Genomic DNA, 12,282 nt, shown 5'->3' with positions numbered 1-12,282 from the left:
GTTACAGCATTTGTCCACCAGAGAGCAGTTGAATATTTCTGATCACAAACCAATCCACACACAACTGTTTGACGTGATGTGATACAACTCCAGTCTTCAGGCAGATACAGCACTAAGAATGATCTGGCACTGCTGTGAGAGACATCTTGTGTCCAGTAGTTAAACATTTGAAATGAAAATGAAATATTTTTACATTCACAGATTATGAATTTCAACTAGAGAAGTGGGCTACGTGTACTTTTAAGAATTTCCAACCAGGTAACTAATTTGTTTTCATTTAAACATGAAACGGTGTATGAAATATAAAATAATGTGACCGCCTGTTTATTTTATTTATTTCAGTTTTTCCTTCTCTGAAGAGGGGTCTAGGGACAGAAGATGTAAAACCTGTCGAGGCAAATTTGATAACTGAAATAAATTCGCTGGACTTGACTTGTGTGAGCAGCTGGTTTTGTGTTTCTGTAATAGATTGCATTTTTAGGGTACAATTTAAACATCATTGGAAAGGTGAAAGATAACGGTAACAAAAGTGGTGTCCTCAGGTTGCTTTGAGGGCAGCGCACTCAGAAAAGGCCCAAGATGATTTCCATCTGGTTTCAGTTCTGGACTTCGTTCTGTAAATGTGCACCAGGAATAATCCACTCAGTATCGGCTCCACAACGGTTCCAGTGTTCCAACAACTCAACAAATTAAACAAATTTAGGAAAATAACTGTCGAGCAGGATTTAATGTCAGTGTCTCTACTACCTGTAACTTTTCCTACTAACAGCAGTGTCGGAGCGGCCATAGAGAGAAAAAAAAAAATTCATTTGTGCGCACGATATAAGTTTATCTATAGAGAGACCGCACAGCACAACAGGCTTCCTCCTCTCAGCATGAAGTGCACTTCACCTGCTTCACGTGACAGTTGACCAACTGCAAAGTCGATAGCATCCTCAAAGTTAGCATATTGCCAACGATACAATCCACAAGCTTATTGGCCTTTTACTAACAATAATCCTTTGCATCCCCTCAATTACAGCTGTCCTTAGTTAACCGAGTTGTAAGTCGGATAATACAGACACTATACTATAGATAAAGACATCGAGTGAGTAAACGATTGATACCATCGGAGCATTACGCGCTTACTCGCGACATTATTGACAAAGACTTCGGGGTGTTTTCTCACTGTTGTCTATCTTCGGATCGTCTGAAACGACAGTGTATGTGAGCACTGAGGAAAACTAGCCGAGTCCTTTTTTTCAATCCAGCTGCATATGACGTTTAATACCGATCAAAGAAGCCGCAAAGCTACCAGGCTGTCGTGACTGAGCCACGAGGCCACCGCGGGAGTTTGGAGGATGGCGAGAAAGAGCTGATGGATAACAGCGGGAGGGGTGAAGATAATGGAGGGTGGTTGGGGGGAGGGATGACGTCACACTTGTGCTTTTAATTAAAAAAAAAGAAAAAGAAACTACAACGTGATCATTCCATTTAAGCTGCTGCCAATAAACAGGTCCAACAAGTGCAGGGACAAAGCGAGAGGCAGTCATAACGTCTTCAGGCTCCAGTCATTGTAAATCTCGGCACGGATTTCTGTCAAGAAGTTTCACAGTATGGATGGTAAGTCACCGTCACCTATTCTTAGTTATTCAGTGTTGATAGTCCGCACATGCACGCTGGATTGTAAAATATTGAAAAGAAGTCCATCTAAAATGAGATTAACAAGAGGTTTGAGTACATTTCATAATTCTAATGGCATTTACAATACGTTACGATGCAGTCTTGTAGTGTTTATTATTATTATATAAGGTATATATTTTATAATGATACAATCATTAACATTTCTTGACTAGAAGAGTGTTCTCAGGACGGCTTCAGACTAAATGAAACCAAACAGTCCACTTTATTCATTGACTGACGCACTAAATGATCATTATAGCAGTGACGGATGTAGAAGTTTGTTGGTAGAGATGTTTGAGACATGAATAATAACTGATTGTCTTATGAAATGGGTGAGTCAAAGGTGATTTTTTTTATTTTTTTTACCTTGCTCAAATATTAACATCCCGTTCTGATTGATTAATTCAACTTAATTTGATGCATTATTTTGTGCAAAAGCCAGTCGATCCCCATATATTATGATAGTATAAAAGATAAAGCATTTGTTTTTCGGCATATTTTTAATGCATTTACATCAGCATATACTTCGGTTTTTTTTTATAATTGCGTATAAAAGTATATATTATAATAGATTTAGATCGTCCTAAAAAATGTCTCTTAATTTTCGTTATTAGATATTTAAATATGTAAAAAAACATCATTCTTTAGATACAATACCTACAAAAAAAATGCACCCATATCTACATGTACATCTAATTTGAACACGGACAGCACGCAGGGTCCAGTTGTATTTGGGTCATTGACACGGAGCCATTGTTGTTTTACAGAAAAGAGAAGGATTGTGGTCCTGGGAAAAACTGGAGCTGGGAAGAGCAGCCTTGCCAACACCTTATTCGGAGAGGCCAAGTTTAAGGTCAACCATTCTCCCGTATCTGGAACAACCAAATGTCAAGCCGAGTCCACGACAGTCATTGGAAAAAGCATCGTCTGGATCGACACTCCTGGGTTTTTTGACACAACGAAGTCTGAGGAGGACATGAAGCCCGAGATCGTGAGCTGCATCACAAAGTGCGCTCCCGGGCCTCATGTGTTTCTCATCGTGCTCAAAGTGGAGAAATTCACGGATCAGGAGAAGGCCGTCATCGAGAAACTGAACCAATATTTCTCAGATGAAGCACTGAAGTACACCACGGTACTCTTCACTCACGGCGACCAGCTGCCCGAGGACACGACGATCGAGGTGTTTGTAAATCAGAGTGAAGATCTGAGGGCTCTGGTCCGGAGGTGTGGGAACCGGTGCCACGTCATAGACAATAAATACTGGAAGACTCCGCAGGATGAATACAGGAGCAACAAGTTCCACGTGGCACAGCTGCTCAACACCATCGACAATATTATTGAATCAAACCACGGAGGGTGCTTCACCCACGCGATGCTCGAAGCAGTGGCCACGGAAATACAAGAGCAAGAGCGCGTCGCACGATCGTCGCCAAACATTTCACCAGATGAAATCACACAGAAGGCACAAACCGCCGTCGTTGGAAAGCTGTTGCATAAATATGGCGGAGTACCGACAAGGTTCCTGTTAGGAACCTTCCTCGGTCGGACAATGAAATCGATGACAGGAGACGGATCAACAGAAGGACTCCTGCTGGGTTTAGTGCTCGGAGTGGCAGCGGCGAGACTAGATGCAGCCGACACATCTGCACAGCTGACAGCTGACGAAGATCTGGACAAAACATAGCATGCTCTCGAGCTCATATCTTTATCTTGTAATACTCAACAGGATAGGTTGTCTACCTAATGGGTGACGGGGGAGAGGGGGGGCACCGCTACAAATACCCAGCCATTATCTATACCTGCTTTATCCTGAACAAATTTAAACCGTATTGTATCTACAGCATGAGTAGTAACTACATTACACTATTAAAAGCGTTTTATATTCTGCTGTCCATCATGACTTCGGTTCATGTCTTCTACATATGGGTCTGACTTAAAATGGACGGTTAAAATTGTTTTTATGTTTAATTCATTATAGTATGTAGACATATTGATATTCATCGCTGGATTTCTCTTCGTAGTACCTTTTTCTCCATGTTTCACTGATTATTATAATATTTTGAGAATGACAATAAATATGTAACTTTTCAGTAACTTTCAGTCCTGTTTTTGTGGGAATGTTATTGCGAATTAATTATTCACTAATAAATCAGTTATTTCATTACGTGTATCTCCGTGTCTTTTGTTCACTAAACCGTTTTCCTTTATCTCTTCGTTAATAAAAAAAAAAGAAAAAAAGAAGAGGGGTCATTTATTTATTTACTGTTGCAATTCTATTTCATTTCCAATTCAGTCCAGCTGAGCTTTTTTGAAAGGCGGTGCGATCCGGTTGGAGCCATTTCCAACCAGAACAGAAAAGCAAAGTGTATAAACGAGTGGGAAAAAAACCCCATCATATATAAATAACAAGCGTGATCATTTTTTTTCTTAAACACATCTGATTTTTGAACCAAATCATTTTGTTTTAGTGCCTTTTTTTTGTGCGTGCCACAAACACTATGGATTTGCAAAGATTCCCTGTTTGTTTTCTGTTACTACGGAAACAAATCTCCTTTTATTAATAGAACACTGATTGGATAATGCCCAAATACCTGCTTCACCTTGTACATCTTGCCAGACTGGTATGAATTGTGTTTCACTTCTTGATAAAGGGAACAAAGAGTGAGACAAAGTAAAAGAAACTTAAGGCGGGGTTTCTTAGAAACATGAATTATATACGATTATTTTTTACAGCACGAGAGTTACATGAAAATCCCCAAAAACCTTAAAGCAGTGTATTAAAATGGAAATAAATCCCCTTTCCCTGAAAAAAAAATTACAAACATTGAATAATTTGGAAAGATGTTAAACAACAACTTTACATTTTATGGTAGAAGGTTGTTATAACCTGTGCTTATGTTCCACTACTGTGTATTAATTCCTGTTTCATAAAGTGCGTCGATCATCCCAATCAGCCTGGAAACAAGTTAGACAGGTAGAAGAAAAGCAAAGTCGCTGCAAGGAAACAAGAGAAAACACTCACAGCGGAGACGTCTCGTGAATCTGAATTATCTTTTCCTAAAGATTTCTGTTTGTGACAGCATGGACGGTAAGTTAAGCTTGTTTCTACCAGCACCAAATACTTTTATTTAAATGGACATCTTTTCAAATGATTGTTTTGTGGCATTTAAAAAAAAATCAAACTCTCAGTATTTTAACATGTATTTTCACTGCAAAGTTAGCTTTTGTTAATTTGTATTTGTTTGTTTAAGATTATTTGATGATGTTTACTTTTTTTTTTTTATTATTTTTTTTTTTTACAGTTGTTACTTTAAAACTTTTTATCATCCAGTGATCTCTTTTCATTTGGACTTTTACCTGTTTCGTTGTAGCTCAGTCATGAATCACTGTGTCATAAGTACAACTTGTAGTGCTATAAATCACTGGGCAAAACAAATCCCCAGAGGGATTGAATAACTACACAAGCAACAGAGAATTGACACTGATTTACTGTCATTATTTTCTTATAGTGGCAAACACATGGAGGATCGTCCTGCTGGGAAAAACTGGAAATGGAAAGAGCAGTCTGGCTAATACTATATTTGGAGAGAAAAAATTCAAAATCAACCATTTCAATGACTTGAAAACGGGCATTTCTCAAGCTGAGACCGAGTCTGTCCAGGGCAGAGGCCTCACGTTGATCGACACTCCTGGTCTGTTTGACCCCGGCCGGCCTGAGGAGGGCGTGAAGCCGGAGATACTGAGCTGCATCACAGAGTGCGCTCCCGGGCCTCACGTCTTCCTCATCGTGCTCAAAGTGGAGAAGTTCACCGAGCAGGAGAAGGCCGTCGTCTCAAAAATGTTGGAACATTTCTCTGAGGATGCTCTGAAACACGCCGCGGTCGTCTTCACCCACGGCGACCAGCTCCCCGAAGACATGAAAATTGAGGAGTACGTTGGTCAAAGTGGGGATCTGAGCGACCTGGTGAAGAAGTGCGGCGGTCGGTGCCACGCCTTCGACAATAGATACTGGAAGAACGGCCCGCCGGACGAATACAGAAGCAACCAGTTCCAGGTGACACAGCTACTCAACAGCATCGACAAGATAGTGATGGAAAACAATGACGGCTGCTTCACCGATGAGATGCTTCAAGCGGTGGAGAAAGAAATAGGAGAAGAAGAAGAGCGCATTAGACGGTCATCAAAAAACATGTCAGATGAAGAGGTCAGAAAGCAGGCGAGAAGTAACGTCTTCAAGAAGCGGGTAGAAACAACACCACGAACATGGACCAAAAATGTTGTGGTTTGGGCAGTCGTGGGATTATTTGCTCTTTCAGTATTGATCAAATCAAAAGTTGTGGTTGTAGCGACACAATTTGGAGAGAAAATAATTGCACCGCCACTGGCGGCCATAGAACAAATAGCCGAGTCAGCCTCGAGTGTGCTTCCGCCAGTCAGTTTAATAGGAGAGGTAATTGAGAAAGCGATCCCACTCGAGGTAATAGCAATCCCACTCGAGGTAATAACGATCCCACTCGAGGTAATTGAGAAAGCGATCCCACTCGAGGAAATAGCGATCCCACTCGAGGTAATTGAGAAAGCGATCCCACTCGAGGAAATAACGATCCCACTTGAGGCAGCGCTAGAGACCATTTTTGCCAAAATGACTGCTTTGTTTGAAAGCACATACAATCCATTCAATCCATTTGAATGAGGCAGAATTCACAATCCTTTAACAGCTAACATAAAATTACTGTCATCAGTTTTATAAAAGGGAAAGATATAAAGTTAAAAGGGTTCGATTGATTGGCTCATTTTGGTGTTTTACTGAATGGAAATGGAAATGGGTTTTTTGTGTGTTTTTTTTACAATCGTGATTATGAAATTCAGAATAGATAAAACGTAAGTGGAAAATAGAGACATGGGAACTGATATGTGTTTGGTGCAGTCTAAGTTTAATCAATCGTCTGAAATCTAAAAGTGGTTGTTTGGTCATAAATTCTTTTCAAATTTGTGGTGTTTTAAAGTTGAGTTTGTACATGATGAGGAGTTTTGCTTGACCTGTGACACCAGCTGTGTATAACGTCTTCAGCGCCATCAGGGCTTTTCAATATATTGTGTATATTTTTCACTTTGCTAAAAATGCAACAATAAAACAGCTTGTTGGTCCACTCGTCCTTGCAGTGTTTTTTTTCCTGAAACCATTCACGTGCTTTTTAAATTCCATATGTCAATAATTCTAATAAAAATATGAAACCAAACTTGGACTGATTGTATCAATGAGTATTGTGTATGTAGATAAATCCTGATACACCGAATGTCTCTGTTCCTCTGATTTATTTTAAGTCAAATACACTTTTAATTCTGCTTGCTATAAATAATCTCTGAAGCATAACATCAGTGGGTGAAAACAGTGCAGAATAAATGCACAATATTTTGTTTACTCATTTTAGTATTTACTAAAAACTAAATAGATTCGTCTTTTTATTACATTTGTTGACAACGTGAGGTGCAAACTTTTTTGGGAGCAGATTTTAATCAAAATTTCAGAGGTTCCCAAAATTTGCAAACAACAACATAGTTTTTGTTTTTGTTTTAAATAAGGCCAGAAAGACATTTTTACATTTACAGGAAAGGTGTAATCAGTTACCGGCCACACCTTGACCTCAAAGCTTTTATTGTCTCAGTCTTTGTATTGTTTCCTTGTAGCTGAGGTTGCTATTAAAAACAAAAGCAAAATTCCATTTCAGATCACTCTGACTCACCCAAAGAAAAAACACGACACCCTCAAAAAATATGAGGATACACAAGATAGGTGACTTGGAACATAAAAACACTATCCATATATATGATATTCTTGAAGCCTCTAACCTGTGTTTACTTGGATGCTTTATAGTCCTGCACTTTGACATTATCTTGATATATTTTGAAAAATATAAATGCGTTAAATTATTGGTTCCAAGCAGTTTGTGAATAAAAATTAGCAAAATAAATGATTAAAGTAGTTATTTTTGCATGTTTTTAACGCAGAAGACTGAAATCTTGTTAAATGCGTTTAACGTATATGATTATATGCCATTTTTACGTGTGATATTGATTTTTTTGTATTGATTTTTTTGTATTCACGTTAGTGAGGCCTTCTGCCACAAGACAGTGGAAATAGGATCATTTGATCATCAACTTCGGCACAGATACGCTGATATGATTTGTATTTGCAAAGATTTGTAGAGAAAATATTGTAGTTTTTGAGCGTGTGCTGGCCTGCATCACACACAATATGTCATACTCATTGTCTTCAGGTAAAAGCCAAACAACAAGCCAAACCGGTAGAAAATGAAAGTATAGTCAAACTGCAGCGAGGACAAACATACAGCGAGGACATCGCGCAGTGCGGGGGACGACTGTGATTTAATCTTTGACAACATGGACGGTAAGTTGAGCTCAATAAAGTGTCAGCATTGAGCAACACACTACATTTTTTATGTACTTTTTTTGTTTTTTCTTCTTTATCAAAAAACGATGGCTGTCGAGATTTTTTGAAGTAATGACAGCCACAGATTTATTAGCTGCTGGTTTAAATTAGCCGATATTTGGTTCAAGCTCCCATTCAATAATAATTATGGTTGTTTGTCTAAAACTCTCTAACCACTATGAGACGACTGATGCATTGGAAACTTATATTGTCATTCTCATATCAGACTTAACAAGCAAAAGTAATCAAACTAATCTAACTATGATTTCTAAGGAAAATGGCACCGTGCTGGTGGCAGCCTGTTACAGCAGCTCCCCCCCTCGAGTGTGTTTTAAGTGTTTTTCTTTCTTTCTCCTCTCTTCGGAGTTGCTTTTTTTTCACTATTGTTTAGTCAGTTTTAATTTAATTATTCTATTTTATTTTATTCTATTGTATTGTATATACTGTGAATTTTTATATTTAATATTTTTTTACTGTTATTTTATTTCTTTCCTGTATCTATAAATGCTGTTGTAGCGAAATAATTTCCCTTTGGGGATTAATAAAGTAACTACCTATCTAGCTATCTATCTATCTAACTGTAATTAAGTGGGATGTTTAGCACCAAAGATATTATTTAATAACGGATTCTTCAATTGGTTCAAAATGTATCTTCAATTTAGCTGATTGATTTTTGCTGATTTGGACTTTTTGAGTCGCAACTTTGGTCCAGACTGAAATATCTCAATGACGATTGGATGAATTGCCACAAAATTCAGTGGCATTCATCATGTATATGATATATAAGATAAATTGTTACATCTTTGGTGGTCCCATACTTTTTCTCTTCTGCCTGTGAAAAGGATTGTTTGTTTCAACTCTATGCAAAACAAATAGGACAAGTCAATAGAACAAGTAAATCCCCTAAAAAAAGGTCATTCTTCTCCTTGTAGTGCCGACTTCAAGGAGGATTGTCCTTCTGGGAAAAACTGGAGCTGGGAAAAGCAGCCTGGCTAACACCATCCTGGGAGAGGATGTGTTCAAGATAAACCATTCTCCCATTTCTGAAGCAAGTCCGTCTCGTGCAGAGACCAAACACGTCAACGGGAAAAACATCACTTTGATCGATGCTTGCGGCGTTTTTGACACATGCGGGACTGAGACGTCCGAGATCGTGAGCTGCATCACAGAGTGCGCTCCCGGGCCTCACGCTTTTCTCATCGTGCTCAAAGTGGACAAATTCACAGAGCAGGAGAAGGACGTCGTCCAAAAAATATGCCAATATTTCTCTGAAGACGCTCTGAAGTACGCTGCTGTCGTCTTCACTCACGGCGACCAGCTGCCGGAGGCGACGAGAATTGAGGAATTCATCGGTGTGAACGAAGACCTGAGCAATCTGGTGAGGAAGTGTGGAGGCCGATGCCATGTCGTTGATAGTAAATACTGGAAAGGTAACAGCGACGCCTACAGGAGCAACCACTTCCAAGTGGCAGAGATATTAAAGACGATGGACAAGATTACTGAGGCGAACAAGGGGAGGTTCTACACCAATGACATGCTAAAAGAAGTGAAAAGAGTAATACAGATACAGGAAGAGCACATTAGACAGTCGACAGGAAGCGTGCCACCGGAGGAGGTCAGAAATCAGGCTAAAATAAATGCAGCTGACTTGCTGATCAGATTAGCAGGTATTGGAGCAGGTGTATTGGTAGGAGCCATGCTAGGGGTGGCAGAAATGGTCACATTCAGCGTTACAAATTTAAGGGGGCTTACAGATATTGCAGCGGTGGCACCGGGGGTAAAAGGAAAGTTTGCGTGGGCTGCTGTGAGTGGGGGAGTGAAGGGATATGAGGCAGCAGAAGGAGCACGAAGTCCAACCGAAGCCGTGGAGAGAGCAGTGATGGCTGTCTGGAAGGGCTCTGCCACATCAGGACCAGAGGGGGCCGAGGGGCAAATAAACAAGGGAGGAGGGGCGAACAACAAATAGAGCGTCGGCGATACGAAGAGAAGAGCCGCAAGATTCATTTTTATGTAAATATATTCAGACCCGAAGTAGTAATGCCAGACACATACACTGTTACAAGTAAAAGCCTCAGAATAAAATAGCAAAAGTCAAAGTACTCTTAATATTATAATATATTATTGGATGATACTGTTAAGTATTGAGCCATGAATGTGGGAAGCATCGCCACCCTTGCAGCTAAGTTATGATTCATTTGAGCTACTTAATATACTGCCAGGTCGCTTCATACATAATCATGTATTAGTTTTGTATTCATAATGTAAAGTAACTGTAGCTAAAGCTGTCAAATGAAAAGTGTCTGTACTTCTTAATACTTTCTGTCAATTGTGACAATAGAGTCATCAGTTAAGAGACATTTGAAAAAAAAGATTGAATTTTCTTGAAAAATTACTCCTTCATTTTCCATGACTTTGAGATGTTTCATGCAGCTACAATAACAACTAATTATACAACTTTTTTTTGTATTATTCCTTCGGTTAAACAATAAAAGGTGGATGTTATTTATAACAGCATGTAATTAGTGGCTTTATTTTTTTTTTTTTAAATTACACTTTTTTTTTACACTCTCCATTACTTTGCAATGTTAAAAGATGACTTTATTTTCTGCATCAATATGTTTAGCTATATTAAAATGACATCTTGTGTAACAACACTCGACTACAAGGTGTCATGTTATTTTTCTTTGTAGAGCCTGTTAATTCCCTTCAGCTAAAATTAACGTTGGCATTCATAGAACAATTAACATTTCTTTCAACATGTACTTTCCCCTGAGCCACAGTCACCTCCCTAAACATCTAATAAAAGGCATCACTCCTCCGATGAATTCTTCTATTCAAAGCTTGAATCGAGAATTTAAATGATGACAAGAAAAGAGGGTGCAGCTGTGTATTTACTTTTCCCTTACTGTCTCTACACAAACACACACCAAAGTGTTTGTTAAAGTAAGACAGACAAATGCAGCCATTAATCATTTGTCACAAGAATCGATCTGTCAATGCTCCCCGCGATGGCCGTGTCCTTTTCATTTAATCTGTGCCATCTTACTAGGGGCTCCGCTTGACTCACACGTTAAACCGATCCAAATCATAGCGCTGCAGTCGCCGGTTCAGTCGTTTCGTTTATTCTCACATTAATCAAAAAAGTTTACAAAACATTCTCGTTGTAACGTGAGGTCAAAGACTGTACCGATGCCCCTTCCTCACGTTTCCTCCATGCTTGGTGAAAAAGAACCAAAAACTCAGTCCCCCTTCTCCCCTATCACAGCTGATAATCAGCTGGCAACCAGCTGCTAATCAGCTGACAATCATCTTGTCAATCACAACTAATACATACTAATTAATTCAGCATGTGCATTTCATCTTATTTCACAAGTCAAAAGAAAGATTTACATTACCTCAGTAAATAAGCAAATTCTAATATAATTTCTTATCAACACAAAATATGGCTCTAACAGTCCCATAAAGAGAAAGAAGGTGTTCTTAGTAGTTTTACTACAATGCAAAGGTTTGAAAATATCCCATGAACAAGAAACAATTTGCCCAATTTCACTTTTATGTGTGCCTGAGCAATTTCTGTCCTGGAAAATCACAAAAAAACTGTTACTCTTCTCGGAGACATTGCAAAACAAGTCACTCCCCCCCCAATGTATTCTATTGATTGTTATGCATTCAGCTCATTTCTCATACTTCTACAGATTTATGAGCGTTGCACGTGCAGACACGTAACACTCATTTCCCCGTTCTGCGAGTTTTAAAACTTGTAAAAGTGCTGTAAAAAAATAACTACAACGGAAATGCTGCAATTATCCAACAAAGTCTCTTTTTAACAGCTTAAAATATTTTTTTTTAATTTTAATTATATAGCTTTGGGCGGAAGTATAACCTCCTCTTTTACCTTGTCTGCAGGCTAAAAGAAGTTTCTAGTCGCAGTCTATCACAGTAATCTTCATTTTCAAGAATCACACGTTATACCCAGAGCAGGTTTTTCTAATTGGACGACTGATTTACGTGCGACAGCGATATTTTGGCAAAGCATGGCTGATGTTAGTTAAGACACCCCCACCGCCCTCCCACCACAGTCCCCCCCCCCCCCCCCCCAGTCTTTACCCTCGCTGATATAAATAGGACAAACGTCTGTCAGTATAGCTGATCTTATGTATGCTGCTGGA

The 12,282-nt window shown here is 39.1% G+C and overlaps 3 protein-coding genes across 3 annotated transcripts; all 3 read left to right on the top strand.

The window, feature by feature from the left end:
• Positions 1–1,523: 1,523 nt before the first annotated feature.
• On the top strand, positions 1,524–3,762 carry LOC138634992 (GTPase IMAP family member 7-like). The gene is made up of 2 exons (XM_069722283.1): positions 1,524–1,602; positions 2,430–3,762. Exons 1-2 carry the CDS (start codon positions 1,596–1,598, stop codon positions 3,344–3,346), a joined length of 924 nt encoding a protein of 307 aa, XP_069578384.1. The 5' UTR covers positions 1,524–1,595; the 3' UTR covers positions 3,347–3,762.
• A 922-nt stretch (positions 3,763–4,684) lies between these two features.
• Positions 4,685–6,902, top strand: LOC138634989 (GTPase IMAP family member 9-like). Its single transcript, XM_069722281.1, has 2 exons — positions 4,685–4,750; positions 5,172–6,902. Exons 1-2 carry the CDS (start codon positions 4,744–4,746, stop codon positions 6,353–6,355), a joined length of 1,191 nt encoding a protein of 396 aa, XP_069578382.1. The 5' UTR covers positions 4,685–4,743; the 3' UTR covers positions 6,356–6,902.
• A 1,101-nt stretch (positions 6,903–8,003) lies between these two features.
• LOC138634987 (GTPase IMAP family member 7-like) lies at positions 8,004–10,704 on the top strand. Its single transcript, XM_069722278.1, has 2 exons — positions 8,004–8,071; positions 9,046–10,704. Exons 1-2 carry the CDS (start codon positions 8,065–8,067, stop codon positions 10,077–10,079), a joined length of 1,041 nt encoding a protein of 346 aa, XP_069578379.1. The 5' UTR covers positions 8,004–8,064; the 3' UTR covers positions 10,080–10,704.
• The last annotated feature ends 1,578 nt before the right edge of the window (positions 10,705–12,282 follow it).

The sequence above is a fragment of the Brachyistius frenatus genome, unplaced genomic scaffold (genome assembly GCF_029030835.1).
Source record: "Brachyistius frenatus isolate BFR_SWC_R1_liver_20210118 unplaced genomic scaffold, ASM2903083v1 Contig_284, whole genome shotgun sequence".
In the NCBI taxonomy this organism is placed as follows: domain Eukaryota; kingdom Metazoa; phylum Chordata; class Actinopteri; family Embiotocidae; genus Brachyistius; species Brachyistius frenatus.
This window is presented reverse-complemented; position numbering and strand designations above follow the sequence as displayed.